Below are 17189 nucleotides of genomic sequence, written 5' to 3'. Positions count from 1 at the left end.
CTCCAGTTCATTTTTCAGATGAGGAAACCTGAAGCAAACAGAGTGAAGTGACTTGCCCAGAGTCACACCCCTAGTAAGTGTCTGAGGCTGAATTTGAATTTGTCTTCCTGACCCCTGACCTGGTGCATTATTTGCAGTATTCGCTGTGCTACCCAATTGCCCTGACTATTGAAGTAGTGTTATACAGTGAAAAAGAATATTTGGTCTAGAGTCTTCAGGCAAACCACTTAATCTCTGTGACCTCATCTGTAAAACAAACCTGATGACTCCTGGGGTCCTTTTTAGTTCTGAATCTATGCAAGCATAAAATTTAACTTCTGAATCTCCTACTCATCATCTGTAAAATGGGAATAATAGTCTCTATAGTATTTATTTCTTAATGGTGTTGTGAGGCTAAAATGGGTTAAATGTACTAGGTCCAGTTCCTTCTAAGCACTCTGGAAATGTCACTTATTAATTAGTCCATCCATGAGGTAACTGAAGCCCAGAGAAGAAGTAATTTGCCCAAGACAAGATAGTAAAGGAACAGTAGAAGCCAGGTCTCTTAATGCTCAAAAATGAAGGCTAAAAAGCACTTCTGGAGGTATCTCCAGAGGTCAGTCTACAAGGCCATTAGAGCCACAGAAAAGATGAGTTTCATGCCCCATCACTATGGAAATTGTGTGTGGGGGGAGAGAAGGAGGGTCTTGTTGGAACAAGTTCAGGGGTTGCTGTTTTTGGCCCTGATGTTTCACTTTGGTTCCCAGGCCCAGTCTGCTACCATTTGCTACTCCTTCTATCTTTACTGATTGACATCTTGGGGTCTTTTCTAAATTTGTTTTGCTTTTCCATTCCACATTTCTGATTGAGTTGAGGAATATGGAAGGAAATACACATTAAATAGCTACTATATGCTAAAGGTTTTACAAATATCCCATTTGACTTCTGTAATAACCCTGGGAAGTAATTGAGAGGCCTCAAGGATCCCAAATCAGAGTTTCCTGTGGAGACTGTTCTGGTGCCAATACTCCCTACTGTCTAATCTGATATTCTTTATTTTAATTTTTCTATCAGCTTCTAATTGAGGTCTATAAGTTTGGAATGTTTACTGCCCCTCCACAAGGTCTGTGTCTTTAGATAAAGTGAAAGGCAGGCTTTGTTTGTGTGAAACAGATAGTCCTCTTCTTTTTTTTCCTCCTTAAAATGTGTATATATATATATATATGTATATGTATTTATTTCATCCATATTCACATGTATATTTTTAAGTTACAAAATTTCCTTCCATCCCCTCCCCTCAGTGGAGAACAGTCAGGTTAGCATTGTACATACATATTTTTAATAAACAGTATGAGGAATTAGGATTAAGGGAAAGAGATACATAAGGGATAATTTTTATAAAGTGTTCATCAGATTCTGAAGGGGGTTTTTTTGGGTTTGTTTTTTCTTCCACTGGATGGGGATAAAATAGTCCATAGCTGGTCTAACACAGCTCTGATGAACTGCTGAGAGGAGCTGCTTCTATTAGGCTTAATCATCTCACAAAGTTGTTGTTAAATGTGAACATTAATGTGTCCTCCTCCAATATGCATTTGCAAAGTGACTTCCAAGTTTGTATAACAATCAGAGAAAAGGTTACACTGAGAAGACAGAAAAACTGCTCTGGTTATCTAGACAAGAGATAAATTCTTATCTTTATGACACTTTGGTAGAAAAGGAGACAGCAATCCTAGGGCTAATTGGATTATTGTCAGTTCTTGCTTTTTTTTTTTTAGGTTTTTATTTTTTGCTAGGCAATGGGGTTAAGTGGCTTGCCCAAGGCCACACAGCTAAGTAATTATTAAGTGTCTGAGACTGGATTTGAACCCAGGTCCTCCTGACTCCAGGGCCAGTGTTTTATCCACTGTGCCACCTAGCCGCCCTGATTATTGTCAGTTCTGACATAAAATAGACCTTATAGATGGATTAGATAATCATAAAGTAATCAATGATATCTTTATATACAAATGTGTACCCTGATTGGTTGGTCACCAAAAGTTTTTTGTTTGGAATGTTCTAAGGGGATTCCTATTTAGATACATGTAGGTTGGATCAGATAATCTGTGAGGCCCTCAGAATTTTTGTTTATATTCCTACTTTATACAGCTATACAAATAAATACATATATAGTGGGGGTTTGACTAACTAATGACATCGGCCTTATAAGACACATATAAAAACTAATTTCATTTTTTATGAACACTTACACACTTAGTGCAAAGAGCTCTGACAGATTATTGGGGCAGGAACTCAATTCAATTGAACACACAATTTTATTAAGTACCTATTATGTGTTGAACACTGTGTTAAGTGCTGGAAATATAAAGACAGTCCTTTCCCTCAAGGAACTTATGTTCTACTGACATTTAGAGGGATAGTACAAGGGAATTACGGGTCCACCAAACAGAAATAATTTGGCTAAGATTGTAGAATGAGTTAGTAGTCAAGGTGGGATCAAAAATGATGCCTCTTATTCCCAGGCAAGCACTCTCTCTCCCATATAAGTTGCTGCTGTCATATTCATTATTATGCCTTCTTATGAAAATGGGGTTGATCAGGGGAGTCCACTTATTGATTTGATGAGCTTGCAATGAGTAAGCTTCTTCTTCTTCTTCTTTGTGTGTGTATATGTGTGTGGGACTAGGAAATCACCTCCAGGTGGAGAGTTTGCTTATGACTAGCAATGTCTTATTAAGATGACAAGAGTTGTTTTCTTGTTTGGTGTTCAGGGCCTGGATCTGACCCCAAGGCCCTTCTTTCTCCACCTAGCTCACTAACAACTGGCAAAGATGGAAACTTTAGGTCCTTCTGAAATTCCTACCCTAACCCTGCCAACAGGAATCAGGGGTCTTTTTCTAGGTCTCTCCTGGCCCCACAAAAAACAATATTCATCAAATCACCAGACAGTCAATAAATAACATATGGAAATTCCCCAAAGAACAGGAAGTCAACAAGGGGCCAGCTTAGTTTCATACTTTTTTTAGAATTTTTTTGTTATAATCTTAATAAGTATCAACAAAGACCTTTCAACAAAGAAAAAGAATTTACCTTTTGCCCATCATCTCTATTGTATATATTTTGTATAGCTTCAATCTCAGTCTTCAGAGTAGTCAGATGGTATAAGTATCCCAATTCAAGGTCTGAGGAACTATAGAGAAGTCATGTAATCAATAGCATATTCTCCTGATTAGAGAAGGACTGCTATAATCCACTGAAACCATCAAAGGTGGTAGTGTAGTGAATCACTTAGAAATACAAAAATATAAACAGAAAAAATAAGAAATAGATTCTTACATAAAACCTTTATCACTTAACAGCATGGAACCAAACAAATGAAAATTTTTCTCTATGTCCCTTTCCAAATCTGTCTGAATGTCTGTCACCTTTGGTTTTGTTTTCTACAATAAGCCTACACTTCTGACTCAACTGATCTTGCTTTACTTCACTTCATATAAGTCTTTCCATATTTCCTTGATAAGTAGTTATAATTTTAGGGTTACAATTGAGAGGTAGTGTATTAGAGGGTTTGCTTTTGAGCTAAGAAAACCTATGTTGAAGTCCAGCCTGTGGTACAGATTGGCCTTGGGTCTCTGGGCATGTTGGGGGCCCAAAGCAACTCTCTAAGATGTTAAGTTACAGAGATGTGGCTAATGTGTAAAACTGAAGATAATTTTCTAACCAGGAGTTCTACACATTGATGAAATCAAAGGTTCAACAACAATAAAAATCATTTCACTTCATAAATAGACTATATATACTTTACAGAGTCATTCTTTAATTGTTGGACATGTTGAGTTTTACAGTTTCTTACTATCACTAAAAAAAAAACAGCAAATAAATATTTTTGTACAGAATACCCCCTTTTTTCTTATTGATGGTATTTTTTTTTTTAGATTTTTCAAGGCAATAGGGTTAAGTGTTTTGCCCAAGGCCAAACAGCTAGGTAATTACTAAGTATCTGAGGTCAGATTTGAACCCAGGTACTCCTGACTCCAAGGCTGGTGCTCTATCCACTGTGCAACCTAGCCACTCCCTTTGATGGTATTTTTAAGGGTAATGTTCAAATGAAGGAAGTGTTGAATATTATGTGACTCTCATTGTTCATTGCCAGATTGCTTTCCAATTTACATAATTCTGGGGGGCAGAGCAAAGATGGCAACAAGAGAGGATCTTCTCTTAGATGCTCTCTCATAAAACTTCTAAACTAAGAACTCTAAATTTTCGAGATACAGAACCCACAGAGGGACTCAGTGAGGCAGTTCTCCTACTCAAGGTAACCTGGAAGAGAGTAGAAAGGCTCTGCTTCCCGGGGTTAGAGGGGCGGCCGGCCGGAGGGGTGGGTGGCCCCACCAGAGTGAAAGAACTTCAGCCTCCCGGAGGCAGAACTAGGGTGCTGGGAGCTGCTGCTCACAGCAGGGGGGGGGGGGAGTTTCCTGACCTAAGCCCCAGGGAGCACTGGGCAAAACTTGGGGGAACAGCGGGGGACCTCTGCCAGAGCAAGCACGTGAAGCTCAGCCCTCAGGGCACACAGAGAAGCAGTCTGGCCAAGGCAGTCCAGATCCAGGAAACTGAAGCAGGCGGAGCCTGTAAGCAGGAGACCCCAGGGCATGAGCCCATTGAACCTAGGGAGGGGGGGGAGTGAAGAGAGAGACTGCCAAGCTTTGCTGGAACAGGACTCTGGGGTTCTGAGCACATTCAGATCCTGATTGCAGTCTAGGCCCCCCCCACCTCAGCCCCAGAGGGGGCACATATTCAGAGACCAGGAGGGAGGACAGAGCCTCACACACTGAGACCCTTGTGAGAGTGTCCCAAAAGCTCAGGAAGCACCCCCAAAACAGGCTAAGGCTGGGAAAATGAGCAAGCAGAGAAACAAGAGGAACACCATTGAGAAATATTTTGCCTGTGAGCCCAAGAAGGATCAAAATATTCAGTCTGAAGATGAGCAAGCACAAGTTCCTGCATCTAAAGACTCCAAGAAAAACAGAAATTGGGCTCAGGCTATGACAGAGCTCAAAAAAGATTTTGAAAATCAAATGAGGGAGTTAGAAGAAAAACTGGGAAAAGAAATGAGAGAGATGCAGGAAAAACATGAAAATGAAGTCAGCAGCTTAGTCAAGGAAATCCAAAAAAATGCTGAAGAAAATAGCATGCTAAAAACCACCTTAGGTCAAATGAATAAAACAGTTCAAAAAGTTATTGAGGAGAAGAATGCTTTAAAAAGCAAAATTGGCCAGATGGAAAAAGAGATAAGAAAAACTCTGAGGAAAACAAATCCTTCAGACAAAGAATAGAACTCAGGGAGATTGCTGAATTTATGAGAAATCAGAACCTAATACTTCAAAACCAAATGAATGAAAAATTAGAAGAAAATGTGAAACATCTCACTGAAAAAACAACTGATATGGAAAACGGATTTAGGAAAGATAATTTAAAAATTATTGGAATACCTGAAAGTTGTGATCAGGAAAAGAGCCTTGACATCATTTTCAAAGAATTACTGCAGGAAAATTGCCCTGATATACTAGAAGCAGAGGGCAAAATAGAAATGGAGAGAATCCACAGATCCCCCCCGAGAAAGAGATCCCAAAAAACCAACCCCCAGGAATATTATAGCCAAGTTCCAGAACTCCCAAGTCAAAGAGAAAATATTACAAGCAGCCAGAAGGACACAATTCTAATACCATGGAGCTGCAATCAGGATCTCACAGAATTTAGCAGCAACTACATTAAAAGCTCGTAGGGTTTGGAATATAATATGCCGGAAGGCAAAAGAGCTTAGAATGCAACTGAGAATCAACTACCTAGCAAAACTGAATGTCTTCTTCCAGGGAAAAAGATGGACTTTCAATGAACCAGGGGAATTTCAAATGTTCCTGTTGGAATGGCCAGAGCTGAACAGAAGGTTTGATCTTCAAATACAGGACTCAGGTGAAGCATGGAGATTGGAGGAGAGGGGGGAAATATGAGGGACTTAATGATGATGAACTGCATGTATTCCTGCATAGAAAAATGACACTGATAATACTCATATGAACCTTCTCAGTTAATAGAGCAGGTAGAGGGAGCTTTTATAGTTGAAGCACAGGAGAAAGCTGAATTTGAAGATAAAATATGGTATAAAAATGGAGTCAATAGAAAAAAGGGAAAAGTAATGGGAGAAAGAAAAAGCAGAGAGGGAATAGGCCAAGATATTTAATATAATAAAATTTTTCTTTATTACAATGAGCTATTGCAATGATATAGAAGGGGGGAAGGCAAGGGGGAATGAGGGAATCTTCGCTCTCATCACAGGTGGCTAGGAGAGGAAACAGCATATATACTCAATGGGGTATAGACATCTGGAGTGAGAAGGGGGGGGGACGGAGGAAGGGGGGATGTGAATGAAAGAGGAGAGGATGTACCATGGGGGGAGAGTGGTCAGATATAACATATTTTCTTTTTTACTACTTGCAAGGGACTGGGATTGGATGGCCTGTCCGGGACCATAGCGCCAGGTGGATGCTGGGCCTAAGGGGTGGTATGGGGGCTCGGGGCATTTTGGTCCCAGAGCCAGGGATCTGTCTGCTGTGCCACTCAGCTACCCTATAGCAGAGTCAGTGAAAGGAGAGAGAAAAATATAGTACATGGTAGTGGAGAGATATGAAAGGAGGGAGTTGTGATCGGCAATGGCAATGGTGGAAAAATATAGAAGTAACTTTTGTGATGGACTTATCATAAAAGAATGTGATCCACCCACAACAGAGTTGGTGACGTTGGAACACAGACTGAAGCACATTTTTTATTATTATTATTTTGTGGGGGGGGGGGTGCAGGGCAAATGGGGCTGGGTGGCCTGCCTGGGGCCACATAGCAGGGTGATCGTTGGGTGTCTGAGGCCAGATTTGGACCCAGGTGCTCCTGGCTCAAGAGCCAGTGCTCTGTCCACCACCTAGCTGCCCCTACTATTATTACTATTTTATTTTATTTTAGGTCTTTTTTCCCCCTTTTTTTGGTTTTTGCAGGGCAGTGGGGTTGGGGTGGCTTGCATGTCACGCATCTGGGTGATTGTTGGGTATATGGGGCCGGATATGGGTTCAGGTGCTTCTGGCTCCAGGGCTGGTTCTCCGTCCACTGCACCACCTGGCAATACCTACAATTATTACTGGTTTTTTTAATTTTAATTTTAATTTTTTTCTCTCCCCTTTACTTTATCACTCAAGTGAGTCTATATTTTTTTGGGGGAGGGGTATTTTGTTTACCCTTAAACAAGAATATTTTATTAATGTATAAATAAAACATTATTTGAAAAAATTAGAAGAAATAAATATTAAATAAAAAATTACATAATTCTGAAGAACCACGATGAATGTAATTTTTTTCAAATTACCAGCAATGTATTTAATAATTATCTCTCATTTTATACTATTTCAATGTGCTTCTGAGTGCTTCTTGAGATTGTCTTGATGTCTTTTCTTTAAAATGGGTAGTAGTTTGTTATTTTCTTTTTTTTTTGTTCATGGCCCTTGCCTTTTGTTTCATTAGAGTGTATTTGTCTCATAGTATGTGTTAGTCATAATGATTCAGTATGTAAAGCCTTTTTCATATGCATTTGCTGCCAATACATTTTCTTTGCCTTATTTTAATTTTAAAGATATGTGCAAAATTCTTTTATCTGTATATAGTCAAGGATATCAAGTTTGTTCTATTGATTCCTGCTTTATTTGGCTGAAAGAAAGTCATCTTCTCTATATGTGGAACAAGTAACATCTGTTAAATATCTCATCTATAAAATGTCTCATCTACAAATGAGGGGTTGGACTCCATACCTTCTAAGGTCCTTTTTATTTCTCAATCTATGCTCTAAGATTTCTTTGATCTTATTTTTCTTCTAGTTTTTTTAATTGGAGACTTTAGAGCACTTTGGCTTTTCTTTACAAGTGTGAGCTTTCATTTTATAAAAAGGGAAATGCACATTTTTCTCATTTTCATTATTTATATTATTAGCCCAAAGCTAAAAAAAAAAAAAGCACCTAAATAAAGTAAATATCTTTAACTTGGTCTTCCCCCTCAAAGGAAGGATCTTCATGTTTGGCTCATTCCTCCACCCCCTTTATGGGATTTTCCTCCCACTTATCTATTTCTCTGAAATACTCTGAAACATTTCCTGATTTAGCTTCTACAACATACTCTCAAGGTGCACACTTCATTAGCAACTGGTTTATCTTATGTTAAGAAGTATAATTCTTTTAAATACTTATTTTTTTTGAAGGAGATTCTAGGTTAGAATTGGAAAATCTCCTTAAAATGGAAGTATCCTTTAGCAAACTTTTCAAGAAAAGTTGACTATTTTTCAAATGTCCAGTTCTTCCTATAAAGCAGGATACTGTATTTTTTTAAAGATTTAATTCTATGTCAATGGTACAAGTTTTTTAATTCCATATTGCTATATTTCAATTGTTCTGGTTGACATGTTTACTATGATACTGATTTGTATTCCTTGGTAGGTAATTTCTGTTTTTCTTCTAGTTACTAGAAACATTTTTTTTTTTACCATTTTAAAATTGGAGCTTAAGTAGCATATGTCTAGAAGTATTGAGCCTTAGTTTCTTGTCAGGGTCTTTATGGGGTCTTTCTATTTGTAAATCATAACTTCTTTTTGGCTATTCTGGGAATTTTCTTTGATGAAATGCTGTAATATTGTGTCCAATTCCTTTGTTTTTCTAAATTTTGTAGGATGTCATCAATACTGGGATAGCTAGGTTATGATCTCTGCTGCAGGTCTCTAATTCTTGGGGAGATTCAATGGTTTTCTGAGCCTGATTTCCTTTGTTTGGTCTACAATAACTGTAATTCTGTTTCCCATTGGAGTAAATCTATTGGAGATGGCTCTATAGGTTCTGTCAGGTTTTCTATCATATTCTCTTCATTTGTTATTGTCCTCATTTTTTTTTTAGATTTTTGCAAGGCAAATGGGGTTAAGTGGCTTGCCCAAGGCCAGACAGCTAGGTAATTATTAAGTGTCTGAGACCGGATTTGAACCCAGGTACTCCTGACTCCAAGGCTGGTGCTTTATCCACTACGCCACCTAGCTGCCCTGTCCTCATTTTTTTTAATGATTGTTTTCCTCCCCCTCAGAATTTGAAATTTTAGATTAATTTCTTTTTATGATATTTTTTACTTTCTTCAGTCTTTTATTTGCTCTTTTCATCTTTCTAGAGTTAATTATTGACTATTTTCTATTATTATAGTAGTTTGGCAGTTGAGCATGTCTCTCTAGGTATCTTAAGTTAAGTATTTCTTTTTTTCCCAGTTGTTCTGTTTCTGATGCTTTAGCTAATTCCAGTACCCTATTTTGTTCATTTTTATATTTTGGTGAATTTTTAAAATTTATGTTTTTCTTAAACTCTTTTTCTTCTCTTTGGTGTTTCTCTTTGTTGTTGTTGGTTTCTTTGGAGGGATATTTGGGGACCTTGGCTCCCTTCCAACACTTCCACCTAGGAGCCAATTTTCTTGGTATACCAAGTAGCAACTGGAACCCTGGGTGTCTTCACTTGAGGCAAATTCTGGGGGCTTCTCTGTTAGGAAATGAGGAGCTGCCTATACTTTAGGGAAGGGCATACAAGAAGGATAGAGCATTAAGAAACTGAACCAGAACACAGCAACTTTAGAAAATGAGAGCTAGATTATAAAGGATTTTAACTGTCATAGAAAGGAACATCTTAATTTATATGTATAACCTATACCAGATTACTCATTGTCATGGGGAGAGGGGAGGAAAGGGAAAGAGGCAGAAAACTGTGGAATTCAAAACTTACAAAAAAATGAATGTTGAAAACTATCTTTATAGGTAATTAAAAAAAAAGAAAAAGAAAAAAAGAAAGGATTGTCTATTTTATCCTGGATACAATAGGGAATCATTGGAGTTTATTAATAGAGGAAAGACATAATGGGACTTTTAGAAATTTGAATTTGGCAGTTGAGTGGGGGATGGATTGGAAAAGTGAAAATTGAGGCAGAGTTAGAAGACAGCTTTAATAATGTAAGATAAGGTTGATAAGGCCCTAAAACTCAGGTGTGATCATGCCACTCTCTGGACTAGGGTAGTTATGATATTAATGGAGAGAAGAGGACAGATGTGAATATAGATTTGCTGATTTGGCAGTTTATCAGATATGAGAGTAAGGGGGAGTTAAGAGACAAGAATAAACTCCAAGGTTGATAACTGGGAGAATAATAGTGATGTCCTCATTAGAAAGAGGGAAATTAGGAAGAGTTGGTTTTGGGACAAATGATAACGATTTGTTTTTGGATGTGATAAGTTTGAAATTCATAAGGGACATCCAGTTTGAAATATCTTGTAAACAACTGGGTGATGTAATACTGATGTTCAGGAGAGAGATTATTGGATTATCTTCTTCTACCACAGGTAGTAGTAATCAGCCAATCTTTAATTTTTGCCTGCTCTTAATGAGGGCACATTTTACTTCATATGGAGGGAAGAGGATGGATGTAAGTGTGGTAGTAGAAGCAGGAATACTTGGTAAGTGATTGGAAATGAAGGGTGAGGGCTGAGAAAAACTTTTGAACCTGAGTTTGAAAAGAAGGATATAAGGTACACTTGACAGAATTGGGGAAATTAAGGAAAGTAATGGGTTGAGGAAAGAAAGAGACAATGACTTTTTCCTTAGACACATAGAATTTGTGTCTAACTTCAGGCAGAGATAGCAGGGAGTTGGTGATTCAGAATTACAGCTCTAGAGAGAGATAATAAGGTCTGGATATGCAGATTTTGAAGTTATCAGCAGAAAGATGATATTTCAGTCCATGGGAAGCAATGGGATCATCAGAAAGAAGAGTACAGAGAAAGGAGGAAAACAAATCAGAACACTGGGGTACAACCACACAAATGTTCAACATGGATTTTGACTCACCAAAGAGGATTTGAGAAGTAGAAAAACTAGGAGAGAACAGTGTCACAAAAAATACAGGGAGGAGAAATTTTCTAGGAAAAAGATGTCATCAACTTTCTTGAAAGCTGCAGAAAAGTTAAGATAAGGAATGAGAAAAGACCATTGGATTTAGCTCTTAGGAGCTGGGTGGGATGTTTAAGGATTGTTAAAAGGGATTCAAGAAGTTATCCTCTAGGATCCTAGGGTGTTCCCCCTGGGTTCTATCACTTTCTAGCTATACAGCCTTGGGCTGATAAATCACTTCATCTCCTGAAACTTCAATTTTCTCAATTATGAAATTAGGGAATGGATCAAAATGATTTCTAAGTTTCCTTTAACTTGGGCATTCTGTGATACAGTAACTAGATGGTATGACCAACTGTGGGGTGATTGATTAATTCATGTAACATATCTGGGACCTTGGTCAAACTTTGATTTTTGTTTGGAAAACCTTAAAAATTCTTTCTCTAGAGTCACTGGCCACCAAAGTTCAGGTCCTTTAGTTTTTCCTAGTTGCTTTAGTCTTTGAATGAATGAGTAAAAAGCATTTACCAAACCTTGTGAGGTCAAGTACCATGCTAAGTATAAAAATATAGGGATAAAAGGAGAGGATAAGCTATAAGGTTAGAAATATAAAAATGAGACAACAATCAGCTTACTTTTAAATAGAAGGAAACAAAACATTTAAGGGAATGGTTGACAGTGAGAGACATTTCGGTTTGGGAAGTACAGGGATGGTGAATGGAACCACATTCACTTGATTGAAGCTTCTTTATCAGAAGCAATAGCAATATTGATTTGGTGATTTCAGTGACCCAAGACAATGACCTTGTCTTCTCCTCTCTATTTTTGCAGAGATGGGTGGGAACACCTGACAACCTAAATTTATTTGACTGGGTACCAATGTACTCAGATCCAGTGGAAGTATATCTTCATTGCCTCCCCAGAGGGATCAAGGTAATTGATGTCAATGAACAATCCAAGGGAGGCAACTGTGGAATTTTCCCTCCAGGACCCTTCCAGACAGAAGTTGAATCCTTTGCCTTAGGATCTGGAGAGGGAAAGGACAAATCCTATGGTCATGTATCCCTTAACACAGTGTTGGTAGTTGATGACAAGGAGTCTGGTCAGCTGCACTGTGACTGCAATCATCTGGCTCAGGATAGAATTGGTGACTGTGATGGAGATGACAACTACCCCAAGATAAATGTTGATGGTGACCAACCTGATGGGCAGGTTTCTAATGACATGCTCTTGGGGAAAGAAGATAGAATCATCTCCTCTGGCCATGTTTCCATGGAGCGCTCTGGGAGGATCCCAATGTGGCCGGAAGTTCCCAATGGCAGTATTTTGGAAACCCTTTGCCAACATTCTCCAGAGGACTGGGATCCAGGAAGTCCAATTTCCCTGCCTTCACCAGAAGGGGATGGTGCTCCTTTCAGCCAGGGACCTTATGCTCACTTCTCCTGCAGTTCAGAGAAGGAGGCCTTTGGCCACCCACTGGTCTTGGATATGGATACCTTTGACAGTGGCTTTGCTGGTTCTGACTGTGGTAGCCCCTTAGAAAATGACTTCTTGGGGGGCAGTCCAGTGGAAAGAGAAGGCACTTCAGCCCTGGATACCAGTCATGTTGAAGATGATACACCAAGAAGTTATGTCAAACAGTGGGTGATTTTCCCCTCTCCTTCCCCAGGTCCTGGATCACATAACAGTTAGCAAGTTAAAAGGTTCCAAAACTGAGGTGGGGTTAATAAGGACTAATATGTAAATCTCTTGTCATACATAGAACATACAATTTTCACTCAGAAAAAAATGTCACATATCTTCATCAAATGACTGTAAAAAGAGGAATTTGGTGATGCAGAGCAGAATGGGCTTAATCTTTGTTATCATTTGATGTCATTTACAGATGATCTGCGAGGCAGCAGGGCATAACAGGTGACTGCTCTGAAATCAAGAACTGGGTTCAAGTCCCATCTCTGACACATTCTGGGTGTGTGACCCTGGGCAAGTCGCTTAACCTTTAAGTGTTCTAGACAATTTTCTGAAACAATGAAGAACCAACTTGCATTATTGGTAAAGGGAATATCTTCACTTCAGAGTTCCCTATTCCAATGAAATCACAGGTTCAATCCCTGTCCTTATAGATAGCCCATTGTGTGTAAGTGTGTGTGTGTGTGTGTATGTATGCACACACACATGCACGTGCCATGAAGTTCACATTTACTTGCTTTGCTGATACTCATTAGCCATCATTGAAAAACACAATTGGAGCAGTTTCCCTAGGATTAGGCACTTGGCCTTATGTATTCTCTTTCACTTTTCCCTTATACTCCACAATTCATCCATGAGGTGTTAAAAGAGTTTTGGTGGGGGAAAGGGGAAGCCTATAGATGTCTATATATGTGTTTATAGAAACAGAGACTATGCAATGGATGACCTCTCTTGCACCATACTAATGAACTACAGATGCTTGATGATAAAGAGGAGGTCCAAGATTGTGAGCTCTTCCCACTTAGAGCTTATAACCTGAACTAGAGACCCAGATTGGGAGAGGTGTGCACAAAAGTGGTAACAATACTATGAAGGACTATGCATAGGACTGGAATGTTGCCAATATCAGAGAGAAGATTCGCTAAAAATAAATGTTTTTACATTTTGATCCTTTTTTAAAACCCTCTTCCAAAGTATTTCCCCCAACCCCATAGGATAGAAAATAAAATTAGACAGAAGAGGGTCTGGTTTAATGATGAGCGGGAATGGGAGGGCATTATATGAAATATGGAAAGAGAGAGTAATAGTAGATGGGAAGACAGTAAATAGTCTTATCAAAGAAAATAATCTTAGCAAACCTTCCCATGGTCAGTCAGTCAATATATAATTATTAAACACCTAACTTAGTGCTGGGAGGGGGGGAATACAAAAAAGGGATTAAAAAGTCCCTGTTATCAAGGAGCTCACAATCTAATCTCTTTTAGGAGCAATAACTCACAGGGTCCCCTGCCTCATTTTTAACCACCTCCCCCATCTCTTTTCTTTCTCTATCTGTAGCTCATCTTCCCTCCTCCCTCCCTCCCTTTCTTTCTCTTAATTCTTTCACTCCTCCCTTTTTTCCTCTTTCCCTCTTCTTCCTCTCTTTCTCCCCTTCCTGCCTCCCATCCCTCTTTCCCAACCCAGGTGTATGATAAAAACAAAAACAAAACAAAACACAAAACAATGGAACTGGATATTGAAAGTTATGTTAACACAGTGACCCAGCCTTCCCAGCCTGCTAGCCAACCAGTGTAGGGGGAGGTTCTGTTGGGGAAGGCAACACCTACATGGAATCAGCAGCTTTCTGCATTGCCTGTTCTTTGTCACACATAACAGACTGTGACCTTGTGACCTGCTACCTGTAAATTGTCACATCCTTGCTAGCTTGGGGAGGAACTGAGATGCAAGAACTTTTGCTGATGCTGACTTATCTGATTTGTCTTTATCTTGTTACAAAGTTATCAATAACTGCTGGCTCCATCTTGAAGCCATGGCTGATCTCCAGCGATCAATCTGTCTACTTGTTGCTGCCTTGATGTCCCTGTAATAAATTGCTTTTAATTCTTTGTCCTGAGTTTTGCCTAGTTAATCAGGGTGAAAATTCAAAGGAAGAATTTTCCTTTTAACATGGCACCAAAGGATCTAGACTCTAGACCTGACCCTTCTATCCGGCTAGGTGACCTTAGGCATGTCACTTCCTTCTAAAGGGCTCATTTTCCTCATTTGCAGCTCAAGGGAATTGAACTAAGCAATCTAAGCTCCCTTTCAGCTCTAAATCCACAATTCCATGATTGTGGGTCTCTTTGAACTCCACTTCTCAAATGCCAAACAGATCTCATGAAATCTCCATGGGAAGACTATAGATTTAAAGCTGGCAGGGACATTAAGAGATTATTTAGTTAATTCTACAGATGAAGAAACTGAAGACCAAGAGAGATAAAGTTGTATGCTGAACATCACACAGCTGGTGGCAGATAGGTTCATTTGAAACCCAAGTTTTCTGGCTCCAAATTCAGGAGGAAGAAATCACTTCTAAATCGTCTTCAAATACAGCACCCTTTTCAATGTAATAGTCTTTCATGCTTACATGGAAATATTGCCTTATATCATGGAATGGCCAATCTATGATCCTAAGCAATAGCTTCCTCAAACTTTTGATATTTTACAGTGGGTACTTTGGATCTTGGGGTACCCTAAAGAGGAATGGGTAGCAGGAAGGACCAGGGCATCACCCTGGGATCAAATGGGGGTGACTCTTGGCTCTTAGTTCCAGGGAAGTTGAGTGAGGAGGAAGAAATATATACATATACATATACATATACATATACATATACATATACATATACATATACACATACACATACACATACATATATATATATATGCATATATATGTATATTCTTTGCTGCTCTCTGGGGTTTTCTACTATTTATCCTGTTCTTAAAGGTCTTATGTCTTTTGCTTTTCAAAGTCTACCATGTCCCAAAGTGATGCAAAACATTATGTTCCATTGGTGACTTTTTCTTCCTTCTAAATCTTCTTCTGGGGGTGGGGGTGACTTTTATTTCCAAATAGTTTGAAATTAGGAGCACTTGGTAAGCCTTAGAGTACTATATCAATGTGAGTTATTGTTACTAATATCGCCCTCAAATGTAGGAGTGTGGAGCAGGGAACCTTGGGAGATATCCATCCATATACCATCTCAAAACATTTTTATTAAGCAATAATCTGCTGGGGTCATTATCTTAGGCAGACATAGAGTATACAGTCTAAGGCTGTGACTATGTAATGACTAAACCACTAGTTTGAGAAAAAAAAGAATCTAATCATTGATACCATGTAGAGATGAGAGTAGTTGAATGAAGTTTTTACTTTTTAACTCTGACTTTAATCAATCAGTTTATCAGTCAATAGGTATGTGATAACTAGGTTGTTGTTGGTGTTCATTCTTCATTTTCAAAGAGGACTAATAACACAAGGGTGATATTTTGACTTACTTGAGAATTGGATTTAAGTGAGCAGAATTCACAAAGTTGTCAGCCTCACTCCCTCCTCTAGAATTACTGAAGTCTGGTGGCAAGATAAAAGTCAAGAAATTGATAATAGTTCAAGAAGCAGCAAATGATTTTGGTCTTTCTAAATTAAAATCTTTTCCTAGACTTCACTTTGTCTGATGAATCATCCATATAATGATATAGGGCTAGGTAAGAATTAAGATGACCTAATTTACTATCACAAAAAACATCTAGGGACTGCTAGGTGATGCAGTGGATAGAGCACTGGCCCTGGAATCAGGAGTACCTGTGTTTAAATCCAGCCTCAGACACTTAATAATTACCTGGCTGTGTGGCCTTGGGCAAGCCACTTAACCCCATTTGCCTTGCAAAAACCTAAAAAAACCCAAACAATCTAGAAGGGGAAGACTCTCAAAGATTTCTGGCCAGAACAGAAAACAATTGATATTTATTTTCATTCTAAGGCACTGTGCAAAATAAGGGTTCCATCAAAAAGGAGAAACATTCCCTATGCTAGAGCTTACAGTCTACTGGGGGAGAGCATGGGGGAGATATGTAAGGTTCACCAATATTGCAAAATAGACACAAAATAAATTTTCCCAGATAGGAGGCATAGAGATAATAACTGGATGATTCAGGAAAGATCTTGAAGGGGTATTTGAGCTAAGTTTTTAAAGGAGCTGGGGGTTCTGAGAAACATAGGCAAGGAAGTAAACATTCCAGGTATGAGGGAAAGAAACTTTATGAAGATGCAAGAAGGTGGGCAATAGGATATCCTTATGAGGAGGAACATTACCTAGGCTGGCATAGCTGGAAAACATGGCTTGATGGGAAATAATGTGTCCTAAGCCTAGGAAGACAAATTAGACAAAGAAGTGGAGACAATGTGGGTGCTCATCAATTGGGCAACAGCTGAACAAATCATGGCACATGAATGCAATGTCATAACATTGTACTATAAGAAAAGAGAGATTCAGAGATGCTTTCTTGAGAAGGAAGACCTGTAGGAAATGATGCAGAGTGAAATTAGTAGAATCAGAACAATCTAGACAATGAGAACGAAACAGAAAGGAAAACAATTGACTTTAGAACTTTGGTCAAAGCAAAGCCCAGACATGAGTACTGAAGACCAAGGAGGAATATATACAGGGCAAACTACATTTTCATACTTGGCCAATGTTTGACTGCTTATTT

At 38.8% G+C, this 17189-nt stretch overlaps 1 protein-coding gene across 3 annotated transcripts in view; it reads left to right on the top strand.

Annotated features, from left to right (window-relative positions):
- Positions 1-15275, top strand: part of IL21R (interleukin 21 receptor) — a 54743-nt gene extending 39468 nt beyond the window's left edge. For 2 of the 3 annotated variants that reach the window (XM_074197390.1, XM_074197392.1), the window contains one exon: positions 11802-15056. In XM_074197390.1, coding sequence (XP_074053491.1) covers positions 11802-12662 — 861 coding nt within the window. In that variant the 3' untranslated portion in view covers positions 12663-15056. Of the gene's footprint in view, positions 1-11801 lie in introns of all 3 variants that reach the window. The other variant, XM_074197391.1, reaches the window with a different exon arrangement.
- The last annotated feature ends 1914 nt before the right edge of the window (positions 15276-17189 follow it).

The sequence above is a fragment of the Macrotis lagotis genome, chromosome 8 (genome assembly GCF_037893015.1).
Source record: "Macrotis lagotis isolate mMagLag1 chromosome 8, bilby.v1.9.chrom.fasta, whole genome shotgun sequence".
Classification (NCBI taxonomy): domain Eukaryota; kingdom Metazoa; phylum Chordata; class Mammalia; order Peramelemorphia; family Peramelidae; genus Macrotis; species Macrotis lagotis.
This window is presented reverse-complemented; position numbering and strand designations above follow the sequence as displayed.